The 21,448-nt window shown below is 39.0% G+C and overlaps 2 protein-coding genes across 3 annotated transcripts; both read left to right on the top strand.

The window, feature by feature from the left end:
- Positions 1 to 5,512: 5,512 nt before the first annotated feature.
- Positions 5,513 to 9,063, top strand: LOC110058643 (uncharacterized). Of its 2 annotated transcripts, none has more exons than XM_089285208.1 (3): positions 5,513 to 5,578; positions 5,838 to 5,911; positions 8,558 to 9,063. In XM_089285208.1, the coding sequence occupies exons 2-3, from the start codon at positions 5,842 to 5,844 to the stop codon at positions 8,914 to 8,916; spliced, it is 429 nt and encodes a 142-aa protein (XP_089141334.1). In that variant the 5' UTR covers positions 5,513 to 5,578; positions 5,838 to 5,841; the 3' UTR covers positions 8,917 to 9,063. The 2 variants fall into 2 exon arrangements, with proteins under 2 accessions (XP_089141334.1, XP_020620955.2); XM_020765296.2 differs by having other exon boundaries at positions 5,520 to 5,578; positions 5,799 to 5,911.
- Positions 9,064 to 13,063: 4,000 nt separating this feature from the next.
- Positions 13,064 to 14,345, top strand: LOC149115793 (uncharacterized). The gene has a single exon (XM_089283852.1). It carries the CDS (start codon positions 13,282 to 13,284, stop codon positions 14,050 to 14,052), a length of 771 nt encoding a protein of 256 aa, XP_089139978.1. The 5' UTR covers positions 13,064 to 13,281; the 3' UTR covers positions 14,053 to 14,345.
- The last annotated feature ends 7,103 nt before the right edge of the window (positions 14,346 to 21,448 follow it).

Below are 21,448 nucleotides of genomic sequence, written 5' to 3'. Positions count from 1 at the left end.
ACTTTTGAAATGCTAAAATCGTAGAGGGAGTTTTGCATATTTTTGTCGATAAATGATCGCACTTTTCAGCGCTACAGTGACACGGAAAATGTCAATTTTATGCTTTTGGAGACGTAGCGGCGGGCCCTGACAGGCGAAATATTTAATGGCTTCTAATACGACTGGAAAATCATTTTTTTTAAATCAAATCCTTTTCACTATTATCTTGGTAAAGTCATTCACTTGCCAGAATTTCAGGCCAAATTGTTTTTGATTGGAAACTTAGTGGGTGGTTTTAGCAGAGACAACACCCGTAGAGAATAAACTGAAAATAATTCATGATAGCAATTAGAATGGAAGTTAGGGTATTTATACATGTGTAGGCGTCTGATGTTATCATAATCCCGTGTGTCGAAAACCGTGACGTGCGAATAATGCCTTTGTTCAGAGCGCATCCGTTATTTTTTCTTGCTGTTAACCGCTAACCGTACGTTATTTCCTCTCTTTCTTGAACTTTATGCATTACTCTTGTGCCGCAAAGCATTCATCTGATTGTCATAAGAACACTTGCAAAATCTGAGTCTTGTTCTTGGCGGGTACACTACATACCCGCTAATTCGAACTCGGTATTTCGAATTCCAGTTATTCCAAACCCATTTCTCTTCGATTTGCTTTAGCCTTTTCAGTCATTTACAATGGGTTTATTCGAATCGATTTCTTTTCCCTTAGCCAAAATCAGTCCCGTCTATTTAGGGTAAATTAAGTAGAGTAGAGTAGAGTAGAATAGGGTAGGGTAGGGTAGGGTAAGGTAGGGTCGGGTAGCGTAGGGTAGGGTAGGGTAGGGTAGGGTAGGGTAGGGTAGGGTAGGGTAGGGTAGGGTAGAGTAGAGTAGAATAGGGTGGAGTAGGGTAGGGAAGGGTAGGGTCGGGTAGCGCAGGGTAGGGTAGGGTAGGGTAGGGTAGAGTAGAGTAGAGTAGAATAGGGTGGGTTAGGGTAGGGTAGGGTAGGGTAGCGTAGGGTAGGGTAGGGTAGGGTAGGGTAGAGTAGACTAGACTAGACTAGCCTAGACTAGAGTAGAGTGGCATAGAGTAGAGTAGAGTAGCGTAGCGTAGAGTAGAGTAGAGTAGACTAGACTAGACTAGAATACAGTATAGTACAATACAGTACAGTAGACTAGACTAGACTAGACTAGATTAGAGTAGAGTAGACTAGAATAGAGTAGACAAGAATAGAGTAGACTAGAATAGAGTACAGTACAGTACAGTACAGTACAGTAGGGTAGAGTGGAGTACAGTAGAGTACAGTAGAGTACAGTTGAGTACAGTAGACTACAGTAAAGTACAGTAGAGTACACTAGAGTGGAGTAGAGTACAGTACAGTACAGTAGAGTCGAGTACAGTACGTTCGAAATGGAATATGATAATAAAGTAAAGTTTAGATATAGCATTTAGCTGCATAGGCATGTAACATATGTGATAATCGGCAATCATAGCCAATAATGAAGTTAAAGAACTTAAACAAGACGAGTCTGAAAACCGTTATCGTTGGTTTATTACAGCGAGGAAGGATTACAATATTTGGCTCTCTTTGAGTGATAGTCTTGAAAATAAATCAAAACAAGTGTACAGCTTGTATGACCTTTGAACAATTTTATCACAAGTCTAATCAGGCGTATAAACAAGCAATTATTTTACAAAGAAGCTGTGCTCTTGTTATGATTTAATTACACTGTACATGACGATGGCTTGGAAACAGACTGAAATAGAGCCGAAAATTAATATTGTAAACTTTACTTAACGTAATAAACCAAAACTTGGTTTCAACAATATTAACCATCCTCGGAGTAGTCTTGTCTATGTTCAATTCAAAACTGTTAGATGGCTCTGGATAATGAAAGAAAAAGGTGAAACCTTACTTTGGTAACGATAGCAGTTATTATAAGCCCAATTAAAGGTTGCAATTGCCAAATCAATGGTAGCCTGTAGCTGTTCTTATGATCGCAGTAACAAGTCACCTTTATAACACAAGGCTACGTGATTATGCTTAGGGCGTTGTTCAAAACGTGTGACGTGGGAGAGGTTATTTCATTTCCTAAACACGAATTCAGTCTTGAATAAGAATGGAACTGCAAATTCCTAACTAATGCGTAACACAGTTTTAAGCACATTCAAAAGAAAAGTGTAGCTAAAAGTCGCTTTAGAAGTTTTTTTTTTTTTTTTTTTTTTGACAATTTCACAATTCCGTGTCACTATGTCAGTTTAACATTATGCGGTCGTTGTTCTCTTTGTTCTACAAAATTGCTACAAGTGAGGAAATTAAATTTGTTGAGTAATCATTTTTCAGCAGAGGAATCAATTAAGTAGGGGGTAGGAATTAAGACTCCCGATGATTATTATACATGTTTGCAATAACTGATTAAGTTTTATATATCTGAAGCCGCCAAAAGTAACTTGGAATGAACATGAAATTATCACTATATTGTTCGTAAAAAAGAGGTTCAGTTTACATGAATTTTTTCTCCGGGGCCAAAATTTAGCGTCCTTTATCCTTAATAGAGAGGGTCCGAATTAAAATAGAGGGTCTTAAAAGAGAAGGCATCGACATTTTGCCGGCACCAATAGAACTGTTCGTGAAAAAAAAGCGGTCTCTATGGAGGCTGTAACAGACCGTAATTTTGTTTGACCGTAATCATTTAGTTTTATTTATTTTAATGCTGTTAATGTGCCATTACCTATCTTGATAATTTATCTGTTGATAATCTATTATCTTTCAGGATTTACGATGGAGACCAACCTTAGCTCAGGAAGGAAGTCCATTCAATTTACAGACAATCAAGGCACAAGGTTTGCGCTGAAAGTCATAAGCGCCAACGATATTGTTTTTGAGGTGCGTGTGTCAAAATAAGAAGATAAACTGAAGACAAAGACATTAGCAAATGTGAAATAGGATGAAGTAAGTCAAATCGGATTGGCTTGAAAAAAGAGGTCATTTTCGCAAAAGGTTCCAAAGTTGACCTAAGTGAAGTGAAGCAAAGATCTTGCGAAGATTTCTGAATTAATATCCCGAATATTTTTGAAGGCGACGGCCTAATAGTTACGGTTAAAATTTGTTCATTGGAGTCATTGCGTGAAACAATTTTCAACAAACAGATTCCAATATTACCGTACGTCTGTTCAGTAATAGATCATTGATGACGTCAAAGTGTGGCACACGGGCTGTTAAACGAGTGTGTCGCTGACGCACGAAAATGTTTATGGCGCCATCTATGAGTCTGTCCTGCAGTTAATACATGTAGGTCATAAGTCAGAACCAATCACAATGCGAGAATAATGTGCCTTGTTATATGATGTGTGATAGGACACGTTTGCTTAACTTGAAGTTCACTGATTTTAATTTTTTAATTTCGATTTGTTTCCATTCACAGGAGCAGAGAAGTCAGAGTACACCGTCCTTGTTTGAAGAGATTAAAATTAAAAATACACATTATTCGTATAGGCGCCAAAACGGTTCCAAAAGCATGTGCCTAATTTGTGACTGTAATGGGAACTTATCTTTGAGCAACAAACCTAACAACGATAGGCAATGTTTCTTTGATAAGGTTTGCACGATCGGAAACATACTGCTTAAATGCTGATGGGTTTTATTTAAGTATTTTGAGTCGTATTTTTAAAATGAACGCTTGCCGAATCGGAAATTTTATCCAATATGCTTTTTCTTCAGATGGCCGATTACATGTAAGTTATGTCTTTTATCTCGTTTGCAGGTTCTAATTACCCAGAGCATCCCGTAAAAGCATACTAATCAATGTAATTGAGTTAAAGCAAAATAAAAATCTTAAGTTGCTGTCATAAGAACTGTCAGTTGCGTTTATTGGGGTCTCTGCATATCAATAAACAAATATTGCAAGTAGAACATTAGCTATTAAGAATTCCAATTGGTAGGTAGCTGACCGGTTGGCTTAATTTTACGCTAATGGAACATTTTACAGTTGCCTGCTCTGTCACCTGACCTCTGAATGGCAGCGAGGCTGGAGGTGACTTTGTATTGATACAGACCTCACTGGTTTTGTTGTGTAAATCAAGTTGTTCTTATGCTAACTAATTGGCATTTAGATAAGAAAAGCAGAGAGGTCTGTATCAAAGCCAAGCCACCTTCAGCCTCGCTTGCATCCATGGGCCAGGCAACTAAGCACAGAACGATAAAATGGCCTATTGCGATGTGTTACAAAGGATTCCAAAATCTGAGGATGTTTTCAAATGCCCAGAATCTTGTTTTTGTTTTTCTTCTTCTTCTTCTTCTTCTTCTTCTTCTTCTTCTTCTTCTTCTTCTTCTTCTTCTTCTTCTTCTTCTTTCAGATGTGATCTATCTGACGTTGTAATAATGCCAAGGCGATACTTACCTAAATAAACTAAAGAAAATGTCAAACAATGGTGGACCCATTTAGAATGGTTCACAGTCTCTCTAACTTATACAAAAGACAGTAAAATGTCGTGCTATCCTCAACAAAGTTAAAATTGCTTGAGAAGTTCGCAATTTGTTCGTCATTCTTGTCTCTTTCGTGATTTTAAACCGCAAGCTTAAGATGACAATGAAAATTCATTTACCGATTAAACTCCCTCCTTCATAACAAACTAAGGTGATTTGTAAGCATCAAAACTCAAGTCTCTCCCTACAAATCCGCCGGGCGAAGTTCTTTCAGTTAACCTACAAATTTTCGTGCTTTGTTTATCTACGCTCTGAACCGGTAATAGGAGGTCTCGTGCAATTGTAAGATCAGATTGCCTGTGACATGAATATCTTAAATAGTTGCGATCTAGACGCTTATTCAAATCTGCCTTTCTCCAAAACGCTTAGTGTGGCGTTTGCGTGTTTTCATCCCCTTGTTACAGTATCGTTTTTGACACTCGTAGATCAACTTCCCCGCCCTAGCCAGTCATCTCTATAGATAACAAGCCTCGATTGAACGACGATTGTTTATCATTGTGAGCATGTGGATACAGGTGCCAGGGTTAATTATCATCTTACTTTCTAAGCGCAGAGATTCGGCCATCGATCGGGTACGCGCGTTACCACGTAATGCAAAAGAGACATTTTTCATGTGTGATATTTCACCACCTTTTTACCGTCGATCAAAGTAAAATTTACCCTGTTTCTTATTCGTTGCTTACCTGTCCTTCGTCCCTAAATATGAAAACAACTAAATAAACCACAACTAGAAAAAAAAAAAGAACGCTCATTTACCCGCCAGTACCTTGGCGTTTTCTTCCCAACTCCTGCAAATAATGCTGATTGTTTAATTATTCCATTTTTTCTAGCCAGGGTGTTAGTTCTGCGCATTAAGACTCCTAAAACAAATTGAAATTTATTACTTTAGGAGAGCTATGTTTAGGTAAGAAACAACTAAAGCGCGAAACTAGCGGAATTAATAACAAACTCAACACACCAATGCAAGACCAGAAATTTAGCAAGTGGCCTAAACGTAATTCCAAAATAATTAATATTTACCCTGGAAACCATTTAATAATTCAATAGCAAGGTCAATAAACGTTACGTGCTTTGAGCGATCAAGGCAGTCTACAGCTCTGTAAGGGCCTTAGAGGTAAGACATTCGTATTTATCTACCCTCTGTTCACAACTACTTAGAAGTAGGCAGAAAAATTTATGCACAAGCTTTTTGATTTCTTCTTTTTTGTGGAAATATTATTCAAACATTGATTAACATAATTAATCTGTCCTGTCTCTGACATGTTCTGAAGTATATGTACTACATCTTTTTCGTCGATTCTTGGTTCATATTTCTGATCTCTTTTCGTCTCTAGGCACACATTCACCTGATAAAAGCCCTTTTTTTTCGACAGAAAGATGAAATTCCAGCTAATCCTGTGTGTTACTGCTCTCTTAATCGCCTTTGCGGCCGCGAGGTCGTTAGAAGGTACGGTAATTAGTATTAGTATTGATAGTAGACCCAGAATTTGTTTGATGCAAGTTGTTGGAATATAACTTTAAAATAATTTAATGTCGCGTGGTATAACAAGCAATTTCAGTAGTGGAACATACAAAGGCCAAAAACAAAAGTACAAGTAACTTTTAACGGCAATGCATAAAGTGTAAACTGTTTAAAGACTTACGCTTCTTGCGCTTGAACTACGCGAAATTATTCATGGTGCGGTTCGGTTTCTTTACTAGATTGATTTATTTCGAAATAGCCTTTCTCCTAAATAATTGACTACAGTCTCAGAAGGAATTGTCCTTTTGAAAGACTTTTAAAATTAAACTTGACAGGGTCACATGTATTCGTTCTTATCTAAATATCAAAGGTTTAAAAGAACGATCAGTTTTATTCCTACAAGTAGAACAACCGCAAGTAGAATGTTATTGTTCCATGACTCGTCATTTACAAGCTGAGCAGTTACTCCAAGGAAAGTGTGGCCCTGGTGTTAGTTCACGCGGCTAATTTTGCATACCGGGACATACATGTAGGAACGATACGACGACAGAATGGTAATGAGTTAAGGTCAGGGCAAAAAGAAGTCTGTTTTGCGCAGAATTTTCATCCGACAACTTAGCTCTTACGTAGAATTCCATCTATCGCACTCAGTCGCCTGAGGCCTCTGACTGTCAAATATTAATCTTGTGGTTGACAAACAATATTAAAAGTAATGAAAAACGCAATAACATATTTATTCACATTATTTTTAGTGAGTATATACAGGCAGCCTAAAAATGAACCACGGCTTTTTTAAAGTAACTTTTTTTATATAACCCTCTGTTTGACCTGAAGAAATATGGGACCCCCACGAAAAGAGCATGTTTACAATACATCACTGGCTTATGATGTCTTATTACTTCATGTTTATTGTGAATCCTTCCAACAGTGTAAACGAAAACAAAATGTAAAGGATAAGCTCAGATAGTAGTTTTTGTTAGCAATAACTGACCATTTTGCTAGTGCTAAGTGTTTGTTAGATGTTGCGTTTTGAGTTCGAAATATTTACTCCCTCACATCAACCAGCCACTTTTCGTTTCCTTTTAACTCATATGGCTTTACCGAATATAGTAGAACCTCGCCGAAGCAACCACTTTCAGTTGTGTTGATGGGACGGGTGGTCCCTTAGTTAATAAAGATTCGACGGCTGTGTTTGCTGGATAGTGTTTTATACTTGGGAAAAAATTGTACAGTCTATTAAACAATCAGGTTATGAGCTCGAGATTTCTATAGCGCATAGAAATCGAGAGCGAATAATCTAATTGTTTTAGTATAAATCTACTAATCGTTCAAAACTTTATCTAAATCCTCTTCACAGACACTTCGAAAACGCCAAGAAGCGGCCGTCATTTCGTTATCAAGGGCACACTGTTACGCTACTCACTATCTATTACAGAATAGATAGTGAGTAGCTTAGCCAATAAGAGAACGGCATGCGTATTAGAACGCTAGTAGATTTATACTAAAAGCCGTTAGGTGTCTGTTCAACTAGTTGCTGGTTGGAAATAAGTGAGAACAAATCACTGGCATGCGAAAAAAATAAAGTACAAGCTGGTTCTTGTTTATTTTTTTATTTATTTCAAGACCAATGTTGCCAGGTACCTGATATTTTTCAGTTGTAAATAACTAGTTATTGGTCTAATATTTTCTAGAAGGCGTAGTCGCTTAGCGTAAAAAGTAATAAGAATCGGAGTGATTACGTTGGTTTCTTTTCTTCCTTCGTGTAACATTTCGGCTGATAACGTCAATTACTGACCGTTACTATTGAGCTCCAGAAAATAATAAAACATCGTGATTCAAATGTTAACCGTTCGCGTTTAAAATCATTGCAAGCCAACCCATTTTCTAAGACAAACAATTTACATATAAACGTTGAAAAGTCGAATCAGATGTTTAGATCCCTTAAACGTTTATGCAACAAAGGTTGGGCCTGAAACACAATAGTGAGATAATGACCACGCCTTGTGAAATTCACACGGCATAGACCGTTACGTTTCTTTTGACATTTACGTGATGCTATTAAGCATCAGCTGGTGTTATGCTTCAATTGGTGACTGAAGCTGTTTAAGTATAAAAATATATACCAGCACAACTGGAAAATACTGATAGCTAGACTCACCTTGAGTTTGTGGAAACGCGCGTCATCTAAATGAATTTTTACAATAACTGTCTAATTTCTGGCTCACTGATTGGCTCATTTTTATCATCAATAAAAGTATAGGCGGATAAAATTGTAATTTATGCAAGCTTTCTAGTTCAACTCGCAGCTGTCAAACTGTCAACTTTTTAACCAATGAGATGCTATGGACTTTTTTAAGTAGCCAATCAAAAAGTGAGAAAAGCTATTGACAATGTTCGCTTCATTTTGAATGAAATTTACTTATCTCTGTTTACGGCAAGTTTACGGCGTCCTTTCCCCTCATTTATTCCCGGCATTTCACCATTTTGGGGTCTTGTTATGGTAAAACGCAAATTGATGTCAGGCTCGTGGTTCCGCAGCCACTTTGACAATGTTATGACGCAATTTATCATCAACAAGAGGACAGACGCATAAAAAAAAACTGACGTCAATTTGTTAAATGTGCTTTTTAGCTTCCAAGCGGTGTTGTCCACCACCACCACCTCCTCCTGTTCCGGCACCTCTACCAGGACCTCCTGGACCAGCCGGTCCTCCTGGAGCTCTTGGCTGCGCCGGTCCACCTGGAGCTACTGGATGCCCCGGATGGAAGGGACCCCCAGGGGCAGTCGGAGCACCCGGACCAGTTGGACTTCCTGGTAAACCTGCCCTTCCTGGACCACCAGGACCGCCAGGACCTATGGGACCACTCGGACCTGCCGGATGCCCCGGTCTTAAGGGATGCCCCGGACTTAACGGCGCCCCAGGACTTATTGGGCCCCCAGGTCCTCCCGGACCACCCGGACCACCTGCAGCCCCTGCTTGTTGCGGTTAGAAGGGCTGAAAGGGAACAGAGCGACAACCAAAACCTGCTGAAGCAGCAGATCAAATTTAAGCTTAGGATAAATGAAACCCATTTTTCTGTTTTAGAGAAATCTGTTGTCAAGCAGAACGCTAATAAAAGATGTTTGCACTACAAAAAGTCTTTTGTGCTCTGGTCTCGATGTGACACTACGATCACTACATTACCGAATCTAAGCAATCGCATCGATCATATTAAAGCTCCTCTCCCCCGGGGGGTTCTCCCTATTATAGCCTATACGGGGAGGCTCCGCCCGAAAGAACAGGGTGGGGATTTCACAAGTTGAGGTTTATGAAATGGTAGGAAAATATGTCATTTAGTTAATTAAGGGCCTTCAATTAAGACATTTTCAGCAGACGCATTTTATGGCTATATCACTTAATTTACTAAGCACTACATGAAAATGACAAGAAGGTTTCCTTTTTTGGCGACTTTTTCATAATACTGGCCGTTTATGAAAGCATGTTAAGGGTGTACCTTTTCTGCCAAAATGGAATTCAAAAGGGTAAGGGGTTGGACCTCGGGGAGGAACTTCCCTCTTCCCCACGCCCTCCCGGGCTAATCTCCAGCCAGATCGTGGCGATCACTAGGATAATCTCCATTGAAAACATGCCACAGTGTACAACACTTTTAAATCTCAAGAAATAGAGAGCTTTGACTGTCTATATAGAGTTCAAATTCTCAAAAGATTGGAAATAAAGGAACACAATGAACCGTCGTCCGTCGAGTAATCATTGAAAAGAAATTCAACATTGGCGGTTTAGAGCTTTCCTAAGGTTTGACAATTTACGTTGACTCTGAACTACGTCCTTCCAGGGAATTTTTTTAAAAACTTTACAAAAGAAGTTGACCTTATCGTGATAACTGCAATTCCACAAATTATCGCACTGCTTGCAATTTGAAATTTTATCGTTCTTAAAGCGTTAAAGAATTAAAACCAATGTAATAACTGTCAATTTAAAATATTATATACTTATATTCAAATATAGTGTTAAAGAAAAATGCTTACATGAAAGATCAACCGTAAACTTGGCTCTGATTTTGACTCCTTCTCCTCGAATTATTAAATCAGGTGCGTTAAATATATCAATACAACACAAAAACGAAAATGAAAAAAATCTTTCCTTCACAGCAAATGCAATTATTCTCCCTACCCAAGAGTAAAAACGGCTTTTAAGCCATCTTTCTTAAAAGAGAGACGGCAAGAGTTTAATTTTGCCCTTCCCTGTTTGCCGTAAAGGTCATTGTTAAGATCTCTATTATTTTACTGTCACACTTCCTTCCCTAACCCGACAAAACACAAGGCACACGTATGGGGCTGTCTCATTATAGAGTATAGAGCCTTTGGTCAAAGCAGAAGCCCAGAAGAAGTAAGGAAATCCTTTACATTGATGGAATAGTTAGTTCAATGTGAAACTTACCATAAATTGCAAGCTGTGAGTTCCAGATTCTTAAATTATTAGGCGTTCTGAATTTCCTTTAGTTTCGCTGGTTCTTTTCCTTTTATCTTTGTATCCAAGGCGCAAGTGGAAAAAGTAATGAACAAAACCGCGTTCGGTAGGTACTCAGTCTTCACGAGTCCGCTTTTGTCTAAAAAGAACTTCTTAGCGCGTCGTGGACCACCAGTTCACTATAGGCGCCAAGCGTTAATTTTGGCTTTTTTCACTGCATAGTGCTTTGCCTTAAGCCTTCGAAGGAATTAATTTATTTGTGGGGTGCATTTGGAGCTAGATGCGTATTTACTAAAACAATTTCTTATAATTAAGGATTAGCGTCATTATCATTGTACTTTCGCCCTAATACTATAGGAAAAATGAAAACTGACACCTGTCCGTATTGTTGACTTGAAAATGAGTGTTTAACGTTGGCCTCTGCAGCTAATCTCAAATTTTCGATTGAGACTGGATCTAAATAAAATACATATACTTAGGTCAACAATATATTTTTGTTAATATTATGTCTAGTTCTTCATAGTATTTCGGAAAAAAAAAATATTCAATAGATTACAAGACTTGTCGGGAATGTCAGACTATAGAATGAAGATCTCATGAATTTCACCGATGTGACTATGATTCATTCCAAAGCCTGAACTGGAAGAATGATGTAAAAATCATCTCCCAAAATCTTAAAACTGTAGCAATAGATACTAAATAGTACAAAAAAAAACACTTTGCTTTTTGCCGATGTCTTTTTGTTTTCATCAAAGACATCTATATTTGAATAAATAACTCAGCAGCTGACACTCGAGAGATTCTCACCTAGAGTTGCGTGTTCTTTGACACCTGGAACGACAAGTTCTCTACTAAGCTAACCAAATGATTACATTCATGTTTCCAAACGAACTTTTAGTTAACATTAGTGTCTGTCTCTAATATACTTCAGGCCAAATAAAAGAAACAAGATTTTCTGGCAGATTTTGAAGTTAAAAATACAGCCAAAATGAGATGACTAAAGCATGAATTAATAATTTAATAGTACAGTCACATAAAAATGTTGGCCGCCAAAATGACAAGACACTTTACTGGTCTTTACGGACTGTTCAGGTAAGCAAGAAAAACCTTTTGTCATTCACTTGTTTTTTTCTTATTTTAACTTTTATTTCTGCTGATAGCCTTGACGGTATCCTCAAAAATTGTCTCACGTGTACTCTTGCACACGAATTTTGTCTGTACTTGAGCTGACCGCCTGACCAGCAATTCTGTTCGTTTCCCTAACGCAGACAAATCATCACACAATGAATCAAAGCCTATTTTCTGGATATCATTTGCTAATTTTCGCTATTGGCCAAGACTAGTACAGAGTGTCGCCATTAACTTTAATTTTAATTTCCGAACATAATAAACCACCTCATTACACATAAGAAAATGAATGGTACAATCTCGCGCTAAAGATATCAAAGGTAAACTATATTGCTTATTTTTCAAATAGTGTTTGAGGTGAATATGCCTTAATGACTGTCTTCATTATATACGTTTTTGTATCTCTCTCAAAAGGCCAAAAAATGAATATCCAATTTCTTCTGAGTCTCGTAGTCGTGTTTGTTGCTTCAACGACAGCCAGGTCTCTACAAACTGGTAAGTGCATACTGTCACAACTACACAACTATTTCACACCAAGTTTAATGGTTTTTATTGATGAGTAAAGCGTAACAGATCGATCTGAATCGGACTCCAGGAGGTCTATTTTAAGAATGCAATAATGTGAGATAAAGTAGTAGCATAGATAATTTAGTCGTCAGTTAGTCATGGTGACTTTTTCAAGTTAAATTTCAAAACGAAAGTGAACCTATAGGCCTGTTTACAAGGAGGGAGGGTTACCCTACCAAGCTGGTTGACCCTAACTGGAGGGCAAAAGATAGCCCCTGTTTACGAGCAAAATTTCACAGGTAGGGTAATCCTACAATCCGGGACAACTTAATGCGCGGTTACACTCAAAGGGTCTGGAAAAAATTAGAAAGTTAACCCGGGTAGGCGGGTTAGCCCTACCTGGAGTGTTAACCCGCCTGCCAGGGTAGCCCTAGCTGCCTTGTAAACACGACGAAAAAAAAAACAGAGGAAATGTGTGAGTGCTAGGGTAACCCGCTTGCTGGGGTAACCCGCTTACTAGGGTAACCCGCTTGCTAGGGTAACCCCTTGCTAGGGTAACCCTCTCTCCTTGTAAACATGCCCTATGTTAACATTGGTTGAGATAGAAATGCAGATTTTAAGGAGCTCTAAGAATATCTTAGTGCCACAACTTCCAATCTTCTGCAGCTTTTCCCATAAACTACTCGCTAACGCCACCTTAAATTGGTTTATAACTATAGACAACACAGAAGATATCAATAGGCCACATAATACATTTGCGGAAACTCGAAGAGTGGCTTTCTATATAATCATAATGATCTCGTTTGTTTGTTTGTTTGTTTGTTTGTTTGTTATGGAAATGTCATTTCGTCATTGAACAATGCAGTTTTCCTATGAGAAAATAGAAAACTATTACTGATGTGAAAACCTGGCCAGAATACACCTTTTAAGGGACGAATATTTTTTTCAAAAAACTGGTTTTGTAGATCAATTATAGGTTTCCACGAATTACTCAAACAGAGTTTGAGTCTGAAACCTCCTTCTGCTTTTTTTTTTTAATTTTTAAGACTGAAATTTGTTCCTCAATTTTAAAGACATCATATATAAAAAAAAAAACAATGAAATCCCTTTTTTGATTACGCTAGTGAAACTTGAAAAGAATGAGGATCTAAAATGTCTGTACGTCATTTGCCTTGCCACTTTTCTGGCATCTGACTTAAAACAAGTAACAAACTTTTGTTTTAATCGGTATCTCTGACGACACTGCATTTTAATGTTCATTCTTCTATTAACTCTGTCATTGATGACAAGACCGTTCTGTCAATCTATTTTTCCAGTCACCAGGAGAGCATGTTGTAACTCTGCTCCCTGTCCGCCCTCTTCCCCTCCCTGTTCGCCACCCCCACCACCTCCTGCAGTCCCAGCACCAGCACTAGCTGGGCCTCCTGGACTCCCGGGGCCACCTGGTTGCCAAGGTCCCATTGGATTAGCCGGCTGCCCTGGTTTAAGGGGACCCCCTGGGGTAATCGGACCACTCGGACCACCAGGACCTTCCGGAGCTGCTGGAAAACCCGCCGCACCTGGACCACCCGGACAAGCCGGATGCATGGGGCCAGCTGGACCTCCCGGGTGTATGGGTCTCAAGGGATCACCTGGAGCAGTTGGACTACCCGGCCCGATAGGACCTCCTGGAATAGCCGCTACCCCTGGGGCACCAGGATTACCCGGAAAAATGGGAGCCCCTGGCGCTTCTGGATCTCCTGGTTTCAAAGGAGAACCCGGAGCAATTGGACCACCTGGACCTCCCGGACTTCCTGGAAAACCTGCTCTTCCTGGCCCACCTGGACAACCCGGAAGCATGGGTCCTCCCGGCCCACCCGGATGCCCTGGGCTTAAGGGGTGCCCTGGAATTGCCGGAGCCCCTGGACTTGTTGGACCTGCTGGACCTCCGGGACCTCCCGGACCGGCTGGACCTCCGGGAACACAAGTTGAAGTATCACCATGTAATAGCGGAGGTGGTTGCGGAGGTAGTTGCTGCGGCTAGACCACGTAACTTCTGTCGAAAAAGCACAACTAATTTAAGTTTCAGTTGAAATATTTTTGATAGGAAATGAAAGAATCATACAAAAGAGACTGTGCCCTGCTTCACATGCATTTTAGTACTGGTTGAATGCTCGAAATTTTCTGCATATTCATATGGTACGTTCAAGAAATTGTGTTGAAACTGTGAACGGAATTCGAAAAAACAGCAAACGAGGATTCCTCTTGTAATTTGTAAAGAGTAATTGACAACTGAAAATTAAAGTGAATACGACCTCTACTGTGAACAAAACTCTACATGGCGAGCCCTGTTACCTCTTAATAGCTATTTCGTTGGATTTCTTCGCTCCAAATGTTCTTCTGCTTTCGTCTTCTGCTAACCTTCAAAACGCTTTGAACCTCATAGAAACGCAGCCTTGTTGTTCAGCAATAGGTTGAAAGTTAAATAAGGTGTAAGTATTCCATGATAATTGACACCAAAAGTGGAAGCGTATTCAATGTGAAAAATACCCAGTATAGTTCCCCATGACCCGCTTTATATCTAGCGTTAAGAAATGTTGCTGCCATCTCAGGTGCTTCCTTGATCTTTAAGTTACCTTTGTTAACATCGCCCTTGCCAACAAAGGATCCTTTTTAAACTGACTTTATTGGTTGACCAGATCAATAAATAGGACGTACGTGAATGATGGAAAAATACATTTTGTTAGGCGATTTTAATATAGAGAAAACAAATTTGCCTAAACTTTCTAGTACTTATACTTTGCTGGATCAAAACTGGTAAACTTAATGACTTGATACTACAAATGTGATCTGAAACGATGGCCAAGTAATTGGTCAACAGTTTATCGCCATTTGAAAGACATAATATGCTATAAAGCTACCATAGCAAACAATGGCCTGTTAAAGAGAAACACCTCAACAAGAGGGAGAGCAGGTTTGCCAGGTAGTCCCATTTGGAACCACTGGACCAATGGGACTACCTGGGAAACCCGCTCTCTTTGACTTGTCTGCTTGACCCTAAAGTGTGGGACCAACCGACACTCCTGGAGTCTCAGGACTTCCTGGACTCCTGGTAAAACAGGACCACTAGAATATTTAGTCCCACCATCCAATACCACATCCCTAAAATAGTGTAGCATTATTCATTACACGTCCTCACTACGTCAACCTGCAGTATCACTAGTTACAACTTATCACGGGACCATGTCGTCTCACAGAGTGCTCATCAAGGGGTGAAAACTCGCTGACGGGGTTTTTCTGTTTTGTTTTGTCTGGCAAACAAAATCTCGCTTGGGTATTCTCAGTTCTTGTTTCACCTCTCGCCAAAGATTTTATCCGAGCTGACCAGTTCATGGTATCTAATAGCAGGTTCGTATTTATAGCGTTCTCTTTGTTTTTTGTTTTCTTTCTGACAACATGATCGACGATGAGCTCATTTATGTGCTTATGGCAAAACGCTTTAGTAGCTAGTCGGACTCACTCTTACAGTTTTGCACAAAAGGACAGTCTAAAGAACCAAATTTTGAGATATCATTTGATCTATACTTTGTGACATGGTACATATTTAATAAATGATATAAAGAACTGACAATTGCAACTTTTTAATAGACTGGTGTTTATCCTTTTTAGATCTTCAATCTGTAAGGCGAAAAACCTACCTCTTACACGGACCTTATTGATCATGACTGAAATGTTGATTTTCATAGTATAATTCAATTTAGCTATGGTGTTTGCCAGGGGAAAAACAGAGTAAGTAAGGAAAAATTCTCCGAAAATCGACTTGCCAGAATATTCCATCATGTTCGACCATCAGATAATAGATAAGTACAACGGAATTTTTAACAGTTTTGAATACTTACTCTGTAATTTGACTATTTACCCACTTCATAAGCATAAAATACTTGTGAATTAAAAACGTCATTCTTATTCTCGCTGAGATCTCCCGATTTTAAAATCGCTTGCTCCCTCAGAAATCACATGGCTAATTTTTGTTCTAAAGGGATAAGATAAGAAACCGCATGGTAATCATGGAAACCATTATGGTAGCTATTGTGAATAACGCCTGAAAACCAACCTTATGAACGATGTGTTGATGTGCCAAATGAGAGAATTTCTCTAATTGCATCCATAGCGTTAAAGTAAATTTTACAGTAAAGCGTTTAAAACGCTTAACTAATACCGTTTCTCTTTGAAGCTTGGAAATCAATCGCATAGAGTCACCCTGCTGACTGTGGTTCCCTTCTTGTTTTGGAAAACCCAATCTTAGTGCTGTTAGTTTTAGAGAAATCCAAGCCAATTTCCCCAATGCCTCATTTTAAAGCAAAATACACCCTTAAGGCTTTTCACCAAGAAATGGAAGGAATTTTTTTTATTTCACGATACTCCACGTACTGTTGAGTGATTAATTGTACGCCAAAATTCAAACCCTTTTCTAAATTCTCTCTCGTCGGCTTATAAAATACTACCCCGTACAAGAAACTGTCTTTCGTCGTTAAAACTAGTCAGAGAGCTTTTTCGCAGACACATTAAAAGACGAGAGTACCTGTCTGAACCTGTCCAAAATTCTACCCCCCCAAAAAAAATATTAACCAAATAGATTCCGCTCATACTTTTTACACTGTATTTATCTCGGTGTAATCGTAGGCACACCCGTTAGGGACACGGGAGAGTGACTTTGCGCACCTTTCTGAAGAAAGAAATTTTTCCTGTGCACTTTGTTAGGGTAACGCTAGGGAAGGTAAATACAAAGTTTCTTCCTTCTCAGTTGGGCAAGATACGTGTTAACGTTAAGTTCACAGCTTTACGTTTTAGCTTGTCTCGCGTATTTACAATCAATGCTGGCCCGCACTAAATGACGAGAAAGGTGTTTTAGTTTCTTCCCATAAGATTAATCTGTACGAGTGAATTGGGACGAGACGTTCAGAATATGTTTGCTGTTTTGAACATTAAAGTACTATAAGCCAAACGTTTCTTTGTTTTTGAGTGGGACAGTTTCAAGTCCTTGGCTAAATTATATGTATCTTTGAAATTTGCAAGACTGGTAGAATGGACAGCGGGGAAAATCCGTTTAGGCACTATAAGTGGGGAACTAAAGTAGATATAAATTGACAGCATATAAAGTCTTCCCAATTTCTTGGGCATTTTAATTGGTCCTAAAAGGTATCGAAGTTATACAGTTTGGAATAGGTATTCCAAGTGTTCCAAGGCCCCGTTGAAGGGCGGTAAAACAAGGACAAAAAGTTTCGCAGGTGATTTAACTCAACCTTTTTCACTAAAAAAAGCTCATTTAAGAGATCGTTATTAATTTTTAAAATTGCATCCAAGCCACAGACTAAACCAGAAGGATTTCCGGTTTAGTTTAGCATTTTGTTTGTGTTAAACATTCGCAAAGCAGAAAATTACAATTTTCAAGTTTAATTAAGTTCAATTCACCAGAAATCAAATTATTCTAAGTGATAAAATTAAACAATGTGTTTCTCGTAGGGAAGATATATACTAAAACAATTTATACCTTGACAGTTGAATCAGCAATAGAAACACCCATGAAATACTTTCGCAGTTACTGAGCTTTTTAACAAATATATGTAATAGCTCACGTGTTCTAGTATACCAGTGTAAGAAATACCATCAGAATTATACAATCAGGGCAAATCTTATAGTCGCATCAGTGCCATAAACTTGGCACTGACTCTCAAAATATATAGCACATCTTTATTTAACATCTCATTTTCTACAGTCTGGAGCTGATTAAGCCTTTTCAAGGCGGTTTGGAGAAAAAAACCGGAGCCTATGGTTAGCATAATATTCTAAATGACAAGAATCATAACCTGAGGGTGTTGAAAATAACATCATCACCGGCATTTATGTTTCACGCTCTACCTGACTCCTATATACAGATTGCAGTATTCGCCTTTTCTGCAGTTGAGTGACAGATGGACCTAGCGCTGTACTCTTCATATTTTGTCACTGACTAATTTCTTAGTTAGTACAGTTCTCACATTAATTCAAATTGTTTGCTTTACTGAAATTATTAGTGTTATTTGCTGAACCTTGTTGTTTTATTAGGTAAAGTTCATTTAACATGCATGAATCGACCCAAAAATAATCCACAGTGGTTTAATGTACTTACTACAGGAAGGTCTACTCACTTCTTAGCTACTTCTTGGGTTTTTATCCGGACAACCCACAATTTTAAGAGGGGTCGCATTGGAATTTATAGCTTTTAACTTTTGGCGTACTCAAAATTCCTCCAAACTAAACCTGAAACCTCGCTTTGTAAAAACTGAAAGATCCTAAAAACAACATGCAATGCCATCAAGTCAAGCGTATAAAGTGGGCTTGTCTGGGACGACCCAGAAACCTTCTTCACAGCCTGGCCAGGAACTCTGCGCCCATCCCCAGACATATTCACCACTGTTGAACTGTTTGAAAGATGAGTAATATAGTTTAACTTTTCCTTCATTATTCTTCGTTAGCATGGGGTTACAATATTTGGAATTTGAATTTATAGAACAGGACGCATTCTGGCATGAAAGATAACATTTTCAAACGTTAGGGGAAATTTTTCTTGCGGGACACGGCGGGTAATCCCGAGCGGGCAAGATGGAGCTATCTTGCCCGCTCGGGACTACCAATCACAGCGCAGGATTTGGTTCATCTTGCCCGCTCACGGAGCTGGCCATATAATAATAGACCGTACAGCTGCATAGCAACAATAGAGCCTGTTGAAAAGAAACACCTTAACTACGGCCCATTAGTGTTTTACTATCGAATTGTGATCAACTCGTTAGGGAATAACGTTCTGTAAATTTTAGAAAAATTCTGCTGATGGGGTTAGAGCCACCTTCAATTTTCGAAACTGCAGGGTTGTTCTACCCCTTTCGTGCTTCTCGGGACCTCTTTGAACTCCTTGAAAAACTAGCCCACTGGAAAAATGAAGTAATTACCTGTCGTGCAGTTGAGGATTCAGGTGAAACACTGGACTTATGAGACAACTGGCAAACCTAACTCGTCAGGTTTAGCCGAAAGTATGGGATCCACCGACACTCCTGGAACCTCAGGACTTCCTGGACCCCCTAGCAAGACTGGACCAGCAGAATCTTCGGTTCCGACATCCATTACCACATCCACAAAGCTGTGTAGTATAATTCATTATACGTCCTCTCTACGTCAACCCGCAGCATCACTATTTATAACAAATGATAAGGTGCTCATCTAGGGTTGGCAAGTTCATGACAACGTTTTTCTGCTTGGGTTTTTCTCCATCTGGTCAGCCGGACAATCTTGCTCTGCGATTCTCAACTCTCATTTCGCTTCATGCCAGAAGTCGTTTTATAAGCTGACCAGTCCATGGAATCTTTAGATTTTATAGTGTTCTCTTAGTTCTTCGTTTCCAATCCGACGGCAGCGCCAACGATGGGCTTTATCAATGTTTTTATGCCAAAACGCTTTAGTCACTAGTCGGACTCGATCTTATTATTTTACAAAAGGGACAGTCTAAAGCACCAAATATTGCGATCTTATCTACTTTGTGATGGCATGTTGCATACTTAATAAATGACAGGAAGAACTGACAATTTCAAAATTTCAATCAAGCTGGTGTTTTTCCTTTGATCCTTTTATCTTCAATCCGTAAGGTAAGAAAACTTATCTTTCCCCTACCCTTTTGATCATGGATGAAATGCTAGTTCTCATATTGTAATGGAAACTAGTCACGATTTTTTTCCAGTGAAGGAACGCATCAAAGCACAATTCTCCGAAAATGAGCTTACCCAAAGATTTCATCAGTCTGTGCTAAATAATGCTCGAGTAGACAAGTACGGTGGAATGGTTATCAGTTTTGAATTCTTACCCTGTTGTGTGACTGTTTACCGCAATTTTGAAAGCACACAATACATGTGAAAAACGTCATCCTTCGTCTAACGATGTTATATTTCTCTGCCCCCTCAGAAATCACCTGGTTAATATACACTTTAAAGGAAAATCATCGGAGTGGCTATGGTGAATAACGCCTGTAATCCAAGCTTATGACCATGTATGTTGTACCAAATGAACGATATTGACTGATCAGTGCATTTCGTTGAATGCGTCACTGGCCAAAAACTAAATTTACAGTGAAGCTTTTAAAACACCCAACTGAGATCTTTTCTCTTTAAAGCTTGGAGATCAATCACAATGAGTTTCTATGCCGGGATTGGTTCTCGTGGTTTGGAACAAATAGTGCGCTGTGTAGTGCTGTTAGTTTTAAAGAATTCCAAGCCAAGACGTGTTATTTGGTAACGCTGATAATTTCCGCAACTTCTCATTTTAAAGTAGATACACCCCTAAAGCTTTTCACCGTGTAATGGTTACCAAAGGGTACTGAAGACACAGGAATGGAAGCACTTTTCTGTTTTCGCGATACTCGAGCACCGCCTACTCTTGCATGTTTAATTGTACACCATAATCAAACCCTTTTCTAAATTCTCTGTTGTCAGCTTATAATTCACTATCCAGTACAAGAAGCCGTCTTTCGTCGTTAAACAACTTTGAACAAACTCATAAAGACACTGGAGAACCTGTCCGAACCTGTCGAGTGTAGACTGTTTCTGCTCTGGAAATGTCGATTGGGCGTGAGTTCTGTCTGTTCAAGAACAATACGTCAACCAACAGAAAATACAAAGTTTCTTCCTCGTTTATTGTCAACGATAAGTCCAGACCTTTACGTTACTTTCAACCCGTCTCAAGTAGTTACGAGAAAGGACAAGAGGTGTTTCAGTTTCTTCCCATAAGATTTTAATATTAAGTAACAAAAGACAAACGTTTCTTTTTTTTCCCTACATAGAACAGACATTGGTTAAATTTCAAAAAATACGGCAGAACCGACGGAAATTTGCCTCAATTTAAGCCTTCCTACTTTATAAAACATGTTAATTAGCTTTAGTTAGGTGAGATGGTATCGAAGGCATACGTGGGCTCTTAGTTGCAACCAGTATTCCACATATCAAACTCCTCAAAATTTCTTCGAAAAGACCATTTAAGGTAATGAAATTTCTTTGACCTCGGGGTGATATATTCTGCTCTGTGTCGATTAAGTATCAATTACAAATGAGGAAAGTTAACACTCACTGAGGAGATTCGTTTTGTTTAGATCACATCCAATTGGTTGGAAAAAGGACCAGCAGGCGATTAAGTTAAGTTTCGTTCATTTGAAATTTGCTAATGCTAATTTAATTTACAGCAAAACGAGAAAGCAAGGAATAAATATATCAAACGTCTGTAGACATATTGTTACCGTAAACCTTCGAACCCGACGTAACCGTCCCACCGTCTGATCCCTCCGCTGATATCGATTCTCGGTCTCCAGTCCCCACTCCGCTACCGAACAACAAAACACTGCGAGATCCTCGTCTATACTCACC

Source organism: Orbicella faveolata, unplaced genomic scaffold (genome assembly GCF_042242905.1).
Source record: "Orbicella faveolata isolate gen_17 unplaced genomic scaffold, um_ofav_v1 contig_13, whole genome shotgun sequence".
Lineage (NCBI taxonomy): Eukaryota > Metazoa > Cnidaria > Anthozoa > Scleractinia > Merulinidae > Orbicella > Orbicella faveolata.
The sequence above is the reverse complement of the archived record's forward strand: the minus strand, read 5'-3'. Positions and strand labels throughout refer to the sequence as shown.

Coding starts and splice junctions, on each gene's coding strand:
- LOC110058643 (XM_089285208.1), top strand. CDS start 5,842: ATGAAATTCCAGCTAATCCTGTGTGTTACTGCTCTCTTAATCGCCTTT. Junction 5,912..8,557: donor GGCCGCGAGGTCGTTAGAAG/GTACGGTAATTA, acceptor TGTGCTTTTTAG/CTTCCAAGCGGTGTTGTCCA.
- LOC149115793 (XM_089283852.1), top strand. CDS start 13,282: ATGTTCATTCTTCTATTAACTCTGTCATTGATGACAAGACCGTTCTGT.